At 43.6% G+C, this 19,741-nt stretch overlaps 2 protein-coding genes across 2 annotated transcripts; both read left to right on the top strand.

Annotated features, from left to right (window-relative positions):
- The first annotated feature begins 18 nt into the window (after positions 1-18).
- Positions 19-1,184, top strand: LOC129596490 (uncharacterized). The gene is made up of 3 exons (XM_055493788.1): positions 19-324; positions 514-992; positions 1,064-1,184. Exons 1-3 carry the CDS (start codon positions 19-21, stop codon positions 1,182-1,184), a joined length of 906 nt encoding a protein of 301 aa, XP_055349763.1.
- Positions 1,185-4,395: 3,211 nt separating this feature from the next.
- Positions 4,396-5,211, top strand: LOC129596536 (uncharacterized). The gene is made up of 2 exons (XM_055493845.1): positions 4,396-4,834; positions 4,924-5,211. Exons 1-2 carry the CDS (start codon positions 4,422-4,424, stop codon positions 5,129-5,131), a joined length of 621 nt encoding a protein of 206 aa, XP_055349820.1. The 5' UTR covers positions 4,396-4,421; the 3' UTR covers positions 5,132-5,211.
- The last annotated feature ends 14,530 nt before the right edge of the window (positions 5,212-19,741 follow it).

Genomic DNA, 19,741 nt, shown 5'->3' with positions numbered 1-19,741 from the left:
GCTTATTAAGTCACTACAATGAAGCGTAGCATTCAACTAGAAGGTTCTCCTTGTAAATATTGCAAGTGTGTTCATGACAGCGACGAAGAAGCGCAGATTGTTACGGAGGCGTGTCCCGAATGTCAACCGGTGCCGAAGGAGGTGTTCAAGGATTTCCAACTCCCAAGAGTTTCCAACCGCTTTCCCCACTGCTTCGATCACCAGTTGGAGGATGTACTGAAGTGGTACGCCACGTCCCCCGGAAGCGACCCACCACCATTCAGCCGGAGAACCAGGCGACCTTGGTTGTGCGATGTGCACATGGAGGGATGGCGTGGAGACGGTGTATGCCGGCAATGCAGCGGACAGTCTTGAAGCGCAAGGCGCCAGGGACATCTGGACGTCGGCAACACCCACCAGGAACTGGTTGCGACAGTACACCGAACCGGATGGATGCGGGCTTCCATTTTACCAGCAGGACACGATGAAGTACATCGTTTCCTTGATGACCCCATTGACTTATATCATCTGAAGCGGGTTTCATCGGCGTTCAACTTCTACGCAGAAGAAGAAATAGCTGCCCGAGCTTCCAAACCCGAGGTCATCTTCAAAGCTTCGGATGTGGATAACTACACCAATGAAGGCATCCATCCTCCGTGTGACAGGTTGTACTGTGAAGTTCGAAATTTTAGCAAGAAGCTGTTTTGCGTAGTGTCCAACCGCACGAAATGCATCACCTTTGACATGAGGGAAAGCAACGGGGCCTACATCAATCATATGCACGACCATTTCTGCACGGTACTGCTGGTTCTGCAGGACGTTGCACCGGAGCTGCGCCATATCACCGTTAGGGGAGGTTTCATGAGTGTTAGGGCGATTCTGGAGACCGTGGAATGGATAAACACGCTGGAGTTGGAGGACGTCTATGTCTACGGATTCCGCCATCTTATTCCTGGATATGTGCACTCGGACATGTCGTACCTTGAGTGCGGGTGGATGAGAACGGAGAAATCGTATGTATCATTCTTTTAAGCTTTAGTCATAGAGTCGTGCTGCGTTGTACTAATCGCTCTGTACGTTGTAGATATCTTAAGCTTAATGCTTTGTTCGCTCGTGGAGCAAACCAGCCTCACCATGTCATCCATGTCGCCGAGGAATTGCTGGACACTTTCCATCTGACCTCCAAGGATCCACTCCCCATCTGAGGACTACGCCTCATCTACGTACGGTTTGGCGGACAATCTGCGAGTACTGGTTAACACGCCTGGACTGCCGCGGGATCGATGCAGTGGAGAGCATCATGCGCAAAGTGACATCCAACGACGCGTTCTCAATCTACAGTGCAGTGCGTATTTGTGGAGACGATATGAACATTGGCTACCTCAACGAATTTCGGTACTATATGTTACGTTTACTACTAGCTGCACGCGGTATGGCTTTTCCACGTATGATTAACTGTTTCTGTAAATTGTGTCACCAGGCACATCAAAGGTTGTTGATAGACGCAAAATCTTGTTTTGGCAAAGGAACTAGTTTACGTATGCTTGATTATGCTTTGTAATCTTTGGTCACAAACTTTGACTTCTGTTAGCTTTCTTCTTTTTTTTTTCGCGGGTGGTGGGTAGCCCTTGTTTACGATTTGCTGTTAGTCGATAAGGCGTGTTAGAACTTGACCGATTTTAATAAGAATAACAAGTATATAAAGCCGTGAACGTCGTTCAGCAGGGTAATCATAATTCGAAGGAGTCTCTTGAGTTCATTAGCTGTGTACACATTACAAGTTGTGTTTATTGAGCGAAAAATGGATGAGCATTCTGACAACCACGAAGAAGAAGAAGAAGAAGATGGCTTAGGTAGCATCCCTAGCATTTCAGAAGATAATCTGCTACTTGAGCAGGTAGCAGATACTTATTCTCAGAAATGGAAAACTGCACTTGCGGTTTTCAGTGCCGCATCGCGCCCGAGTTGTTTGATGTTCCGTTTTCACGCCTCTGTGGAGTAATAGAAAGCATTTTTGAAGAACTGCTTAACAGAATTTTGGTAGACAAAATTCAGCCTTGGTATATGGTACGCGTGCAATTATACAGCGATCATTTGCGAAAGAAGATTCCTATTTGGACACCGTTAATGCGGCGGGACGAACTAACTGTGGATCGTATCATGGCGCGCGTGGAACGGGTGATGCAAAGTTCAACAAGCTTTCGCTTGGATGAAAGCTTCAGGATTGAAGTCCAGTACACAGAAACGCCGGATGGTGGAGGTAATGACAATCTAGTGATTCCTGAAAGCGTTAAAAGGCTACTGAAAAACAAGATGTCTATCGTGCGCATAAAGAACGACGATAATTTATGTTTACCACGGTCCCTAGTAACGGCTAAAGCCTTAGCAGATGACGATCTGCAGCTGTATTCAACGCTACGTGACACCAGGGCACATAAGCACCCAGAAAAAGCAGCATAAGGATCAGCAGACATTATTGGCGAAACAGCTGGTAATAGCTGCAGGCCTGACGGAGCGGCGCTACAGCCTGGACGACGTAGAGACTTTTCAAAAGTTACTAAGCGATTATCAAATCATAATTGTTGGACTGGAACAGCTTAACAGCATTATCTTTGCTGGCGAATTCAGGAAAAACGCTTAATGCTATTGTATTATGCCAACCATTTTGACGTTTTAACATCTCTTCAAGGGTGGTACGAAAAAAAGCAAATGGTGTTTTCATTGTAATCAGGGTACTCTCACGAAGGTGATCATCGCTGTAAATATACCTGCAAGCTTTGCTTGCGCGAAAGATGTGAGCTCGAAGCAAACTTTGCGCGATACTGTGCGGGATGCAATCGAACGGGCTTTAGAAACAACGAGTGTTTTAACCACCACCTTGCAAAGACAGCGAAAAGCACAAACCATAACAAAAGAAAAGCATTTGCGAAAAATTCAAGGTCTGCATAGATTGCTCAGCATTCATAAAGACGAACGTGAAACGAGGATACGGGACAGACCATGTATGCGGCGAAATTTATTCGGTTTGCCTGTGTTATGTATTACCAGACACCATGACTGCTATATTAAACCCGAGAAACTTGACGACAAAGTATTAGCCAAGCACAAATCTGCTAGTTTCAAATGTACAATTTGCCAATTTTGCGAGACATTTTCCAAGAAAAGCATGCTGGATTCTTTTGTTTGGCACATAACTTTAGAGGGTAAGAAATTTTAGTTCTTCTTCTGTTTCACACAACATGAAATACGTTGAAAGTATACAGCTTACGGATAAAATGGTGGGCTTTCTAGGTTCGATGGCTATTTTATTTTAAAATGGCTGCTTCAGAAAGGTCAAGCGCCTGACGTTATCATGAAAGGTTCCCAAATCACGCACCTGCGCGATCGGGAGTTTGGCATTAACTTTCGGGATACGCTCAATTATGTTCCTTTGTCATTGGACAACTGGGCGAAATCATTCGCCGTCGAGGAAAACTAAAAGGTAAATTTCCACATGTCCTGCACCGACCACAATTTTGGAACACAGTTATTGACTATCCGGACATTGAAAAGTTCAACTACCGATTTATGAGCGATAAAGAAAAACATGCATTTATGGAATTCTATAATGAAGACAAAGCTTTAAAAAGAGGATTGTATGACGTCAACAAGGAACTGGCTGCCTATTGCCACCAAGACGTGACCACGCTACGTTGTTGTGCAATGCAGCTGCGCGAACTTTTTTTCAAAATTACGGATGGACTATGTATTTTTCAATCCGGTTTAACCCTTCCAAGTGTTTGTCATTATTTTTGGAGGTCCAGGCTGCTAAAGCCTTTGGAAGTTGAGGTTATTCGTATGCCCAGCAACAGAATATCCTCCAATAAAGCCAATTCATGGTTACAGTGTATAAGTCAGAGCCAAGGTATTGAACTGGGCGAGAATTCAAAATTGGTGCATTATTCATTGATGGGTACCATCTGGAAAGTCGAACTGCATATGAATTTTATGGGTGCGTGCACCATGGCCATCCAATATGCACGAATCCAAGTACACGCCACCCGCATCAGGACGCCACAATGGGTGAGTTGTACGAGCGAACCGTACGGCGCGAAGAAATGTTGAAAAAGCTTAAAATCAATATTGTGAGCGTTTGGGAATGTGAATATGACAGTCGCATTAAAACGACGCTAATTTTGCTACTGCTATAAAGAACATACGGATTGTTGAACCGCTTGACCGAGAAAAGCATTGTTCGGAGGACGAGTAAATGCCCTAGTGTTAGACTATAAGGTCAAGCCTGGAGAGAAGATAATGTACTTGGATGTTGTATCCGAATATCCATATGTCAATAAAACAAGCGCTATCCGGTTGGCAAGCATAAAAGAATTACTAATAATTTTAAAACCTTGGATAACTATTTCGGAATTATGCATTGCAAAATATTACCGCCTCGCAACCTGATGATACCGATATTACCGGCGCATTTCGATAAACTGATTTTCACGTTATGCCGCACCTGCGCTGAAGAAAAGAATCAGCAAGTTTGCACGCACGAGGATCCGGAGCAAAGAGCTCTGACGGGGACTTGGTGCACACTAGAACTACAAGAAGCCGTGAAAAATGGTTATGAACTAATGGAAATTCACGAAGTATGGCACTATCCCGACAGCAGAGAGCGCTTTTTTGCTGATTATATTGATTTGTTCCTGGCGCTTAAAGTGCAAGCTTCTGGCTGGCCGGCTGATATTAAAACTCCAGAGCAGCAAGATGCGTTTCTGGACCACTTTTTCCAAACGGAAGGCATCCGGTTGGACGGTTCCAAAATAAGCTGGAATCCGGGACTGCGGCAGCTCGCTAAGTTGTGCCTGAACAGGTTAGTGCTTATTTTTTTTTGTTTGTTTGGTGTCGGTCATACACTAAGAGTAGTTGTAGTATTAATAATTTATGCTATGGTGTTTACAGCTTTTGGGGCCGGCTGGGAATGAGAAATAACCTTCTCAGCACAGTTTTCGTGAACACTGTGAAGGATTTTCTGCACTATTTAACGTCTTCAGAATTCGAAATCCATGATTATGACGTATTTTCGGATGACGTTGTACAAATAATGTACACGAGGAAGGATGCTATGGTTCCGACTAACCCGAAAACGAACGTGGTTCTAGCAGCGTAAGTGATAATAGTTTCAGTTTTAGTGCTTCATTTAAATCAGGTAAATTAGACTTGTACTTATTTTTTGCTGTCAGGTTTACAACGGCACACGCAAGATTACATTTATTGAAATTCATGCAAAGAGCTGGCGAGCGATTACTATACTTTGATACGGTAAGAGCTAAAGCATTAGCGTAAAGCATATGAAACTAGAAGAAACGAGAAAAAAACATAGCTTTTAAACTGTAGGACAGCATTATCTTTGTTCAGCGTCCAGGTGATAAGCCGTTTGAAACCGGGTCCACTCTGGGGATGTTAAGTAATGAGCTGGCCGAGGACGACTTCATTACGCGCTTCTGTAGTACTGGTCCAAAATCTTACAGCTACGTTACGGCATCTGGGCAGGAGGTCTGTAAAATCAAAGGATTTGAAATTAATAAACTTACAGGAACGGTGTTGAATTTTGATTCGATGTTGAAAATCGCAACCCAACCTCTCCAAGATGAGACCGCCTCCGATAGCGCTCATGGTAACGTTCAGCCCGAGTCCCTTTCCGTCACTTTCTATGGACTTTCGTCTGACCAACGTGAGTTTGAGGCGATGCCCGAGATAACGGAAGCAAACAATGCTAGTACTTTAGCTGATGCATTGTATAAAGGGTGTCCACCCGATGACTAAAAAAAAAGCAAGAATAAACATGCTGATGTTTTAACCTATTTAGTTGGCTATAAAATGATTAGGTCGGCTCGTGTTTCTGATGTTAGTGCATAGAGTTTGCGTATTCCTGCCTCCACTTTGATTTAGTTGTCCATTATTCTGTTTGTCTGCTTTGAGTTTAAAGCGTTATCGTAGCGTGTTACCGTTATTTGTGAGTATTTTAAATTTTCACCGCAATGGCTGCAATGCGAAGCGTAGATAGTGTATCAGGTGATAACAGTGACCTTTTGGCTGCCTTGTCGTCATCACCATCGTTGTCGACTATTCCGGCATCACTTCAGCCTGTTAGGGCATTAACTATTACTGGTACTAAGAAACGTAAGGTCACCGCGGACTCGTATAAGCCCAAAACCGATGCAGTTAGCTTAGCTCGGCGTGGGTTTACCCAGGGGCAGGTTGCATTTCAGTACGAAGGTGGGCCGGTAATTAAATTTGGAGGAGAAAAATTCATTGCAGTTTACTTGATGAACAACCGTTTGCGATACATTATTGGGGAGTTTGATAAAAATCAGGAGGGTCAGTGGGTTCCGAGTTTAGCGTCCAAGCATGTCGAGTTAGATGCGAAGCAGTTTGCCAAACTAGTGGGTTTACAACTGTGTGGACAACTGGAAAGACTGATCAATTATGACGAAGGCTCTACACCCATTACGGCAATGCATGACCTGGGCGGAGGTTACTTCTTTAACTGGGGATGGTAAGAAAGTCATTCATATAACAACCTTGTGCTTTTGTTTCTATGGCACATTATTATTATATTTCTGCGGTTGCTTCTCCTCAGGCTTGACGAAGTACCCATTGCCAACATTCGGGTTTACCTTGAAGCAAACAGCCTGAAAGAACCGGGAACAAAGGTGGTCATCGGCTCACCCAGTGAGAAACGACTTGCGATGAAGTGAGTGTTGTGTTCTAGTGATAGCAGCATAATTAATACCCAAATTTACTTATTTTTTTTGGTTATTTCATAACCGTTTAGCTTATTGATATTATTATTATGGTTGTTGTGGTTGTTGCAATTGTAGTGAAAAGCGTTCTGTGAACTTTTGGACAACGGAACCATCCTTAAGCATACGTATGAGGTGCTGAAGGGACGATCCGGGTACCCTACCATGCAAGTCTGCCAAGCCGACTACCAGGATATTTTTGAGAAGCTACCGTGGCCTATGATGGAGCGCTTTTGCAAACGCCTGACGCAAGAATGCAAGCTTTGCCACCTTATGGAGGATACCTTTGCTGATCCGCTGCAACCTGGAGCTCATGATGGCCATACTGCATGCCGCTACTCGGATCGTATACAACTAACGGACCGTATGCGAAGCTATGTCTGTAAGGATGTGGAAAAGACTCTGCTGGGGCTGTTTCTCAAGCAACTGCCGTACCGCTATGCTGACGAAGCAGCGCACTCGCATCATAATGCGGAACGCAACTTGCTGGAGGCGTACCACTTCAAGCCGGACGAATTTCTGGTAATGCACGGAGATCGACTGTGTGCTGAAATGCTGCAGCGTTTCAAGGAGCAGTTCAAACTGAACTAGTATGAATGTTTCTGTGTATGTGTGGTGTGTGCCTGTTTGGTTTTCAAGCAATCATCTTAGCTCGTTTAGGTAATTTTAATCGCTATATCATCAGTTTCAGTATATTCGTAATCATTTATTACTGATGTTATTTGTAAATATTTTTGATTCGCGTTGGCGGCCCCAAGTCGATTTGTCATTTTAATTGCCACGCGGGCCTCTGCAAAACCAAAGGTGTGTGCGCGCAGCACCTCCCTGATTTTGCGAGGGCAATATTACAATTAATTGTTAGTAGAATGCTTCAAAATTATAAACACGTGTTTTGCATTGAAAAGTCATTAATAAAGTTACGAACCATCAAGTCGTTTTGAAATTGATTATCAATTCGATATAGGTTATGAATGATGTAGGAATAGGAAAAGCGACATACTGATCGCATTACTATAAAAAACATGCAGTGTTGAGCGCAGGTAGTGGACAATGGCTGTTGTAAAACAGCTCGCTGTTCGTATAGGGGCAACGGTGGTGATGACGCAGGCTGGCCGATGAGTTGCGTTTTCAGAAAATTTTCAAGTGACTGACTATAATAGGCCACGGGTTTGCCGTAGGAATCGAAAACTTCAATAAATGAGGGCACTCAACGTAGACGGCAATCCAATGTGTTCCGGGTTCGCTGGCTGGATCAGTGTTTACAATAAACGCAGCAGGTAGGTCGACCTCTGTAAGATGCTGCTGCTGTAGCTCATCTAGGGCGTAAACGCCGCGAAACACCGATCTCAGCATGTGCGAAGCGGGGTTGTACTGTGACCACATGATATTCCGAATTTCCTGTTCGTTCATTGTGACGATTTGTTGTTTAATTACGATGCAAAGTCGCAAATAACCTGGCGTAAATTGGTGAATTCTATTAAATGGTCGCACGTTATCCAAGCCAGCATTTGATAGGCATTAGTTAGTGGTGTGTCAAAGTTACTTCCAGGCCCACTGTCCCTGATCGAATTAGCGTCATGGGCCCTAAGCCTGTAGCCGTTGGCGTCAGGTCAAAAGCGAACACTGTGTATCCTTTTGCGTATGTATGACGATCCAGAATATGGGCTCCAGCTGGATGGTTTTTTGATTCAAAACATCCAAGAAGCCGTCATAACACTTTAAATAGCGGTTGTTTGGAAAGTCACACATGTAGGGTATCGTTGGGTATTGCTTCCCATCCACATTAATACAGATTTGACGAACGCGACAATGATCAAATACAAACGGATTGAGGCTTGTTGTGCCATGGAAGCGGTCCGATTGCACAAAAGCAATAAATACCACCTTAGGTAGTTGGCCGTACTTGAGGTCAGAAAAGGCTATGGTTTGGGTGCCAGCAGGAATAGCACGCGCCTTTAATTCTGCGCGTTCAATGTGGTATTTGGCTGTTGTTGTTTGTAACTTTTGTGTAATAGCGTTCATGAAATCCGGTGATGGGATATAGCGTCGTACGGTTATGCGTGGATGTTTCATAAATGCCTTGTATTCTGTTGCAGCCGCCGCACCAGTATTCCATGATCGTAAATAAAATTCTGAATTGTTAAAGTATAGGCTAACGTGCACGGGCACGCCTGTGAGCAAAGGTTTTGATTGTACGCATAAGTCCGTGAAAATCTTTCCCGATAACTGAACGCTAGCACTTAAAGCAAATAGCTCCTTGCGCTTTGCTTCACCAGTGTTCTCTGTGGCATGTTCCATCTTGCCTGGTGTGTCGAAATAAAATCCGCCGCTCGTTAGCTGGCTTTTCATGGCATCTTCAGTATAACTTGTTAGAACCTCCATTATAGCGCGATAGGGATAATAAGGTGAACAGTCAGAGATCACCTTGTTCGCCACAGTAAAATGAATTTGTTTGAACAAACTATGCACAATATAATTAACAGGCGCTACGTTATCATTGTTCTCTAGGTTCACCCATGCATTTGTGGCGTTCTTTTCTTTATACTTAATTCACACTCAAAACACGTATCCGTGAGCGAGAGCAGACCGTTGGATGACGGCGGGATAAAGAAAGACAGGTTACCGCTTAATGGTGAGTCTTCCGGAGGCGCCGACTCTGGTCCATACTCTTGTGTCTCATAGCTGAAACGTTCCGTTAACGATGCCGGTACGGAGAACAGGTTCATGTCACTAGACATGGCCGGCTCTGAGTGTGGTAGGAGATATTCAGGCATTTTTGTAGTTTTTTTTAGAAAATATCGGGATACTTATCAAAAGAACCGTTACTAGTACGGTGCTTTCGTCGTTTCGTGTTTTTTCTCTTTTTTGAATGTTTAGTAGGGCGTTTGCGTTTACTTCCGCTACCAGTTTGCTGTTTAACAGTCACGAGTTGAGGGGCTTCAGTAGAGGTTACTGCTGCGTCTGAAGGCTGAGCTGGCTCCAATATTTTCCCTAGCTTTTCAGTCACCTTTTCCGCAGCACTGGTGGCTACACTTTGAGCGGCTTGCTTCAAGTGAGGTTTTGCTGACTCTAATGCTGCTCTAGCATGGGGTAGAGCGCTTCGAACGAGCGGTGAATTTGGAGACGCGCGAAAACACTGTTCGGAAAAAGTCTGCTAAGCCTGAACCGCTTTGTAGACCTGAACTCCGATATCTGCCTAATGGACCATAACCAATCTGATTCTGTTCAAACAGCTCCTCAAATAGACTTGAATCAGGTTCAAAGAGCACAAGGTTATGGGGCGCAGCCATGATAACAACTAGAGCTATAACGTTTCAACGAACAGGCCTAAAATGCAGTTTCACTAATGATTTTCCCGCCTGAAATTTAAAATCTTCGTCTTCGGAGCTCAAGTTGATTTCGATGGTTTCGACGAAATTACGTACTAGTGGTACATAATGTGGTTGGTCGAATCGTTCCGTTATGAGATCAAACGGTTCTCCTTTAATAGGCATAGAACGTAAAACTTGTGCGGTTTGATCGCCTAACGCTGAAAACTCCACAATGTCCGAATAAACATACATTGTTGTGTTGTTATGTTGCATGTTGGCAGATTTATTGGACGCTACCACCATTGGTACGTCCAACGTATCAGCATTCAGCGGTTGTTTTCTTTTAAGTAGGTACCATAGATAAGGTCGAGGAGTAATAAAAGTACTAGGAATTCTTCCGAACGGTTCAGCTGGCGTCCCATCTTCTTCTATCATTTCTTCAATATAGTAACGAAATTTTGAAGGAACACCGTCAAGATCTTTAAAGTCTAAAGGGTCTATATCGTGTTGAGTCTGCACAAAACCAAGTAACCCTTTCAATCGGTCATCGTTTTCGGAAAACGCAGCTTGCCACGCAAGCTATTAAACGATACTTCCGTCTTGAGCGTTACAGGATTATAACGTATATTGAACACCTTTGTGGTACTGTTATTTGTGCGAAGGCGTGAGGGAGTAACATTGCGACCTTTTAAGTCTACCGAGTTTGGCGACTGTCGCTCAATTACGTCAATTAGCGCCTTCAATGTATATAGACCCGGTGGAATGATGATCGTATTCTGAACCGATGACAAGGAAGTGTCACTGATGACATCGTACTCGTTAACAGTTAGTTCTTGCTCTTTTGGTATGTTGTAGATTGAGTTTGTATATTGCAATTCCACCAAACCCACTTCCCACCGGCCCGATAAGGAAATTGGAATTTTAGTTTAGTCTTCCACATTTGCGCACTGTTCTTGGGATACATGTCCATTGACGCATCGCTTGGTAATGTTACGTAAAACGGTGTACTGTTTCCAACAACACTAGCCATTTCCGTCAGCTACTTTTGATAGCTCTTGCTCATAAAACTTTCCAATTACACTGGGTCCACCGTCGGCAGGTTCCACTTCATACACAGGTACGCGATGCTTGATTACCTTATTCACTCGATATAGCTTTTTTGTGTACTTCACATCAGCGCCTTTCTTAAAAAGCTGCTTTTGCAAACGAAGACGCACTGTGTCTCCGTCCTTAAATAGCGGTACCTTAGCTTTGCTTTTGTTATTACTGTTGGACTGTAATCGCTGAAACACTAAAAGCGAATTTTCTCGATTGACGTCATTCGGCGCCAATCCATGCGCCGTGTGAGGTGTGCTGTTGTAGCTGTGAATAATGTCCTGTAACTTGTCATAATATTTTACACTCCCATCACGAGCGGTCATCAGTCGCATGAGACGCTCTCGTAACGTTCGGATGAATCGTTCTGCCATGTTAGCTTTAATTTCACAGTTCTCTTCAGAAAACATAACGACGCCGTTCTGTTTCATGTAGTCTTGAACTGGTTTGTTGTAAAATTCACGCCCTGTGAACGAATAATACAGTTAGTTTGCGACGCTTACGACGGTTCCATCCTATGTGTGTGTGTGTGTTTGTGTGTGTGTGTGTGTAGTACCTCTATCCACTTGTAAATACATAGGTGGTCCATACAAACGAGAAAAGGCTTTCTCCAGGGCAGGAAGAACGTATTCACTGCTTTTTTTTGTCAGCATTTCGCATGCTACTTTTTTGGAAAAACTGTCCACAACAACCAGCAGAAATTTTTTATGTTTATTCTGCTTTGCGTAACGGGACACATCCATCAGGTCAGCCATGTATTGTTCACCGAACTGTATTGAAACTACCGGATTTCTGCGGAATTTCCGCCGAGACGGCTTATGTAAATTGTAGGCGTCAATTCCTTGCAGAAGCTTTAGGGCTTTGTCATGCTGATTAAGTTCGCTTGACACGGTTTGATGCTTCCGGAATCGTTCCACTCCCCAGGCTTGCCACTTGCGCCGCACTCACGTACTCCGCTTCTCCCATCTTTAGTTAGGTCAACTTGGACACTGACGTCAACTTTGTTTTGTTTTGACCAAAGCTATTGTCTTTACTGACGTTTGAGTCTTCCGAATCTTTATCCCCAGCACAGCATGATGAAATAAAGGTCAGCTTCATACCCTCTCAAAGTTCAGGCTGACTGGTATGCACCCCGCCATGCCTGCTATTCTTAAATAACTAACCACTTTAAGCGCTTGTGTTGCTGAAGTTTTCTTTTTCCAAAGCCCAGCTGTGGATCATCATATTTATTTTCAACGGCGTAATAGTCTACCCGATCTCGATTTCTTAAATTATGTATTTTGTTTAACGTTGTTTGAAGTCGTTTTTTGATTTTGGATGGCCGATTTTGCTTGGCGTGATCATGTCCTCATACACTTTCCGTTTTCCTTGTGACCTTGAAAGGAACTTGCAGGCGTTGCGTACTGGCTGTTTTCACCGCTTAACGGTTGTTGGCGCACCGGTGTACCGGTACCTGCTTTGCCAAATATACTGGCGGCATGCTTTTTTAAAAGTGACTGTTTTCGTCGAGCTGAAGTTCTTTTTACCATCTGCTTAAATATAGGTTTCGGTTTACGAATTTTTTTCAAAGGCTGGGATCCTTCCTGGGAAATATTTGGATTGGTTTGGCTACCGCTCGTATCATCTAAAGCGTACGGCCGCAGCGCTAAAACCGCTGCAGACTAGATGAAAGTAATTGTGCTTTCTGATATTCCGATAGGCTTTTGTTAGCCAAAGTTTCCGTTGTCAGCTGTTCTAGAGAAAGGATTTTGGAAGCTTCTGGGGTACTTGGTTTAGTGCTAGCTCAACCTCCGTGCGCCGTTTCTCCGCTTGCCGTTTTGGTATTAGCATATAGGTTTCCATGTTTTTTTTTATATGCTTATTGGTGGTTTGCTGTCACTGCGCTTATAACGGCTGATGCTAGTAATGGTAATAGAGCGGGTAAGAATCCTCCTCGTTGTAATAGTATACGTTTTTTCTTTGAAGTGATACACTTGGAGATGCTAGAAGCTTTATGGGAGTCTTGCACTTTTACACGCTGTCAGCTGATGAGGCTTTAAGGGGACTCGTCCTTTAATAAGGTTCAAGGCAAGCTCTTGAATACCTTATATGGTGTTTATCGCAACACTGCTTCAACAGTGCTCTTCGTTGCTTAGGCTTTGCCCGGTTAAGGGTAAGCAAAAACGGGCAATCTCCTTCGCTTTACTTGCCATTTTTTAGGCTCAGTGATGGCAGATGATCAGTATAAATTCTCATTGTCTCTTTAGGAAACAAATGCGATCGCAGCCTTAAATAAGATGGACAAGCTGGGGTAAGGTCAATTAAGAGCGGTTGATAGTTTTCTGACGTGCAAGCCGCGTACGCTTGCGCAAGGCACTTTAGTTTTGTTTGACGTTGTAAGATATCGATCTGGCCGAGGTCCCGAGCATTCTTAAACAGCACCATATACTGACAATTTAGTGTTATATCACGCATCGCTTTTCCTTGTTTGTACAGGTTTTGGGTAATATAAATAACGCTCAGGTTTTTATGGTGAATTCCTTGCGTGAACAGATTACTGGCCTGCTCATTTTTTGCCATCTCGTGTGCCAAATCATCCACAATCAGTAAATTTGTCACCTCTTTATCGAAAAAATCCTCGTCCGAAAAAAGGTCACTCAGTCCTTTCACAAACTCTGTTTCTGGACACTGAACTTTCAAAGCATCGTATCCATTCTGCCACTGATTGTATGCATATACCACTCTTCTCGGAGTCGAAGTCATCATTTCTTTTCGTTGCTCGATTAGGCGGAAGACAAAAGACGATTTTCCAACCATTGTAGGACCGCAAATCATCATTCCAAAAGGAGTTACGAGTTTTGGCTGACTTTCCAGCTCCACGAAATTGTTTTGAATTACTGCTGTCATGGCGGCATCAATAAAAATATAGTCGCAGTTGGTAAACTGAATTGTGGCTTTGATCTTCAAGATATCGCAGACCTTCTCCAGATCCCGTACGATCCCAACATTTTTACTATTCGCCGAACATACAAAGTCACTGTCAACTATACAGCAATGGTCGGATTACAGTAAACGCGTTACCGATAATGCTGAAGAGTCGAACTCTATTGTAACGATATCATTACTATACCGATGCGTACGTTACGGACTTCAAAGCTGCACTGCTACAGGCCTTGTTATGAACCTGAACTGTTTCCTGGTCTAAGCGTCCATCTACCCGAAGCAACTTGTGTAATTTTTACCTCTGGTAAAGTTAATATTTTGGGTGCAAAGTCGGAATTGGCTGTGCGTACTACGGCAGCCGAACTTCGCTTGCTACTGTTTTAATGTTCACATGAATCTTATCAAAGTTCATTTTCTTTTTTTTTTTGACTAAGTCCTCTCCGCTTTAATAGACCACTGCTCTGCCATAAACTAATAAACATACGAAAAAACGATATTCTTTTTTTTTTAAACAAAAACGTCAGTTTTAACATCATATTTCTTGCGGCGGGCGATCTGGTCTGCAGGAAGTTCCACTATGCCAGTCATGCTCAGCTTGTGGGTCATCATGCGGCTCCCAGTTTTCCAACTCTAGTCCACAATGAATACACTTCACTAGGTCACGCAATCCCGTGTAAAAGAAGCCGGCTCTCGCAAAACGCGCCGCTGACGGTGTACGCAGTGTCCAGTTCCGGTGTTGAAAAGAGTGCAGACGGTATACGAACCGTCTGAATTCATGTTGCAGCCGATAGCCTGCTGCAGCCCGCCCAGGAGTCGCTGTGTCCGTTCTTCTGGCAGGCGCTCCCGGGGGATCCAACCAAACCAAAGTGTATCCACTCAATGCGCCCAATGGTAGACGATATGGCCTATCCGCCGCAGGCGCTGAAGTCGACGTAGTTCCTGATTCTGGCCGTAGTGGTGGTTGTGGCGGAGTTGGCGTTGCTGGTGCTGCTCCAGTTTCAGCGCTTGGTACTGAAGCTGAGTCCGGTACTTGCGGTGGAACAGATCTTGTTGAGCTTACTGGAGAATCTTGCAATTCGCCATCTTCAACCAGAAGAGAGTCTCCACCACTATCGTAGTCTTCGTTGACTTCAGACATTTTTACACTGCCGTACTAACCGCTTGCATGTTTCTCGGTTTATATACCGGCCATCGGTATGGTAGCGTTAGGGTCACCTTTATAGGATCGATACCGTTCAAGGATCATTTCCCACCATGACTGATAACCAGCCCGACGCGATACTATTTTACAGCAGTACTGTGCGACCTGCATGACTTTCCCAACATACAGGCCTAGGTCAGAGTCACCGTTCACAGGTCGGGGTAGCGGAAGCCGATAGCGACCTCTCAAAAACTGTGGCTCCCACCAGCTTGAACAATTCGGGTTAACTGGTAGACTAGAAAAAAAATCTTCTGGCTTCTTAGGCTTGGGGACTTCATACCCCACGTGGAGAATTTTGCATAACCAGCCATCGACCATGATGTTCATACCCGGTGCCAAATCTAAACAATTGTTTTTTTTTATTTGACTTTCAGACGACCTTCCGTTTTTATATTTGTTTTACCGTGAATTTCCTTCACAACGTCCCTGACAAACATCTCTGTGTCACTATTAAAGGTTGAATTATCAATTGCCCCACCGCCGAACACCGATGAAGCACACACTCCGTGGTTGTTTTTAATACAAAAAAACGACGTTCTAGAAACTTGCAGGTCGTTCCCTTATACTCTGAAGTTTGAACTCCTAAGGCCTTAAATAGACTTTACATCTACAGTCGTATCGGTCTTTAGTGCTATCTTAATTTCTTCCAAGTAGCCGTGCAGTATTTGATACAGCATATACTGGTCGTAACTCATAAAGTGGATCGAAAACCCAAGAGCGTTGACTAGCGCCATTCTTGAACAGTATAGGTCGTAGTCTATTTCCAGTGTCCATGGTGAACCCGGCTGTGTGTCTTTAAACTTTTTAACTGTTTTGGACTTTTTTAATAATTCATGGATGTCGTATGCTTCTGCAGCACCAAACGTCCAAGAAACTTTCGCTCCTGCGCGTTCGTCCACAAGTTGCAACTGCTTAAAATGACCGCCCTTGCAGGTTATGATATTAACTTTTGTGCCGCGTTTCAAGTCCAGCTCAGTTCGCATTCTCCTGATTTAACGGCTTAATCACCGCTCTGTACATTATGTCTGATGTACCGTCCATTGTGTATGCTGTACCGTTCATTTTGTTTTGCAGTGTAAAGATATTCTCTGAATAACCGATATATTTTTTCTGTACTATATACAACAACCACCTTAAATAGATTTTATTCAATCTTCCCATCAATAACAGCTAGCCAGCACACGCTTCAGTTATTTCGCGCTCATACGCCTGTAGAATGTTACACAACTTCTTTTGGGCCAATAAAGGCAGCTCCAGCACCATCTCTGGATGATTTAACAATAACTTTGAGCAGTATGTTGTAGCTTCCACTTCCATGTCCCAGCTTAATCCTTCGACGGACTTCAGCCGGATGGATGTCTTTCGCGGAGTCAACGCTTCGTGTAGTTTCTTTGCCTCCATCGGTAAGAGATGGATAAATATTAACCGCTCTCCCTGTTGACCTTCAATCTCCATCCAATCAAACTTCCCCTTGAACGTTATCACGTTGGCCTTTACATTTCCAGCCAAACTCCACTGCAGCTGGCTATAGGAACCTGCAAAAGGCAAAATCTCGGCCTCGTACATTACCGCTAATGTGTTGTCGTACATCTGCGCCATGGTACTGACATGCTTCATGGTAGCCACAGTTGCAAACATTTCAGCTCTTATATACCAGTTACAACAAAGATAGTATCTGCCATTTCCGGTCAGCAGTTCTCAAACATGGTATATAAAGCCCAATATTTCCAACAGCAAAAATCAGTCGTCTTCCGTTCTTGAACCAACTTTGGTGTATAAAGTGGTTCAGAGTTGTTCAGTGCCAGTTGGATATTACGGCCCTAGCGACCTTGTCTCGCCCGCCATTCCCCGTCACGGTATTGCTTGGATATTTTAGATCAGTTCAAAATGGATTGACCAAATCCTTTGGACTGACTACGATTACTAAGCAGGACCGTCAGCGTCGTGACCTTTTGGGCTCCATATTTCTTTTTTACTGACCTGAACAGAGTTCATACTATGATCCTGCAGAGTTTTCACTTGTTTATTTGTTCATATATACGGTACTGCTCTGTAATCGTGGTTGAGTTAAACTGGATTGATCGAATCCATGTAGCTTACTACGACTACTGAGCAGGACCGAAACCAGTTCAGTTACCAGGCACTGCTTTGAAAGGAATGTGATCAAATATCTAATCTGTTACGATCCGTAATTCCCGTTACACTTTTGTGTGAGTTGTACATTGCGCTGGTAGTAATGGACATCACCGTAGTTTCTATTGGTCATTTCCATTGCGACTAGCTCCATGTTCACCTCAATGCGATTCAGAACTCAAGGTATAGGCTTCATAAATAAGTCGACGGTCTGTAGCAAAGAGCCATAATGATGGACATTACCGCACGTTGGTCATATCCATCATTATTATTGGTTCTTTGTACGTCCTGCAGTATTTTTGAATGTTTGACAGACTTTTATGAGAGTTGATACGTAGCGCTGGTAGTAATGGAAATTACCTCAATTGTAATTGGTCATTTCCATAGCCACCAGTTCCATGTACACCTCAATGTGATTTGGAACTTGAAAAGTATTGGCTTTGCAAATATAGGGAGGACGTGTACCACGGAACTTCAGCAATAGACGTTACCATATCTTGGTCATGTCCAATGCTGCTTGTTCCTTGTATGTCCTGTAACAAACTTGAATGTTTGACTAGCTTCCGTGAAAGCTGATACATAACGCTGGTAGTAATGCAACTGCCCTTAATAACTATTGGTCGATTCCGTCGTTGCCGGTTCCTTTTGCGCAGAGTGCGTTGTGGATTTCCAGTAAGTAATCAAATAGATGCAAAACTTTAATCAACTTTCACCAGAACATGTTGTGGCTTACTCGTAAACTAAACAATTTTATAGGATAAGGTCTGGGGTTCAATCCCCTGGTAGCTTAACATAAAACAAAAACATTTCAGTAGCAAGCCACAGCTTGTTCTTTTTTTTTAACAAAAATACACTGGCAAGATTTTTTTTATGACAGAACGACACATTGGGCAACCATCACAGTCCTTCACACAACAGTTGCAAACAACAAAATGACCACATGGATATAGAACCTGCGTGATGACATTTGTGTAACAAATTTTACACAGCTTTTCGTCTTTCACTTCGGCCAGATGATCTGCTGGAGAACGTAGGAATATTCGTCGCCAATGCTCTCTTACTGCCCGCAGATGTTCCTCGCTATTACCCCTCATTCTCGCATTTCTGTTAATACCACAAAACTGATTTACCGTTCAGCAATGCAGGGCCACTATATAAAGCCAATAACCTTTCACGCCTTTCGCTGTCCCGGCAACCCTGTTCAAGCCAGGGAACAGACCAGGGAAACCCGAGCTCCGACTGGGCCATGATTCTCGCACTCGGACGCCGGCGTGAAGGCTTCCATCACGTGCTCCCAACTATAGAACTGTAAAGCTTGTAGAATTTTTTCTTCTTCGGCCACGTTGTCTGGCCACAACAGCGCGTCTTCATCTACAATATCGAAAGCTTAGTTGTAATACGGTATTTACTCTTTTACTGCCAATCTAACCTTCTTTAGATGCGTTTCTATATTTGTTCTGTTTCTTCTGCCGAATCATATTTATAAAACTTTCCCCCTTCTGCTCCATCAAATACGGACACTGCGGTCTTAAGGCAGCATGAATCTCCCAAGGGTCTTCATTTTCTCTCCAGCAATCTCTTCCCATGCCACAGTAAAAACAGCGTGTCAGTATACAATAGTTTATAAAGTAAAAACCCGCTGCAGCCATTTCTTGTGGATGTTGATGTGGACTGCTTGGCCAACGAGCAAAAGTAGCGAAGCGGCTTTCATAGGATTGCATTTTTGGGCAGTAAACCTTGGTAATGATGTCCTTGCTGTACACCTCGAATCCAGCAAATTCCTCCTCACTAGCCTCTCCATCATAAACGTCTGCGTCCGCTTCGGTGTCACTACAGCTGGTAACTTCACTTTCCGATCTCGACATTTTACAATCCGGAAAATAAATTTTATGTGTTGCAGCCGGTGTACCCTTTATGTTCCGTGCACTAATAGTTCCAAGACAATAACTACACGTAATTAAGTCCTCATAACCAGTACATTCAAAGCCAGCCTTAGCCAGTTCCAAAGGGGTCCAAGATGAATACCCCCATTCAAGGAACGATAATATACGATTGTACAAGTCCATCAGCTAGTAATTAACTTTCCGTCAGTTCCTATTCTGGCTATAAATACCACCGTTGCATTCAAGCTTTCATGTTCAAACACGTTTCTCTATTTAACACATATTTACCCTATTTTTACGAATTTTTCTAGGTCATTAGGAATTTTTTCAGAATTTTTTAAATTAATTTTGAAAAACGGGACGTCATCCCTGGACGCTCTTATCAGCGTCCCACATCTAAAAGCCGGTCGAGACAGGCATATTACTACT

The sequence above is a fragment of the Paramacrobiotus metropolitanus genome, unplaced genomic scaffold, assembly GCF_019649055.1.
Source record: "Paramacrobiotus metropolitanus isolate TYO unplaced genomic scaffold, Prichtersi_v1.0 Parri_scaffold0000091, whole genome shotgun sequence".
NCBI lineage: Eukaryota > Metazoa > Tardigrada > Eutardigrada > Parachela > Macrobiotidae > Paramacrobiotus > Paramacrobiotus metropolitanus.
The sequence above is the reverse complement of the archived record's forward strand: the minus strand, read 5'-3'. Positions and strand labels throughout refer to the sequence as shown.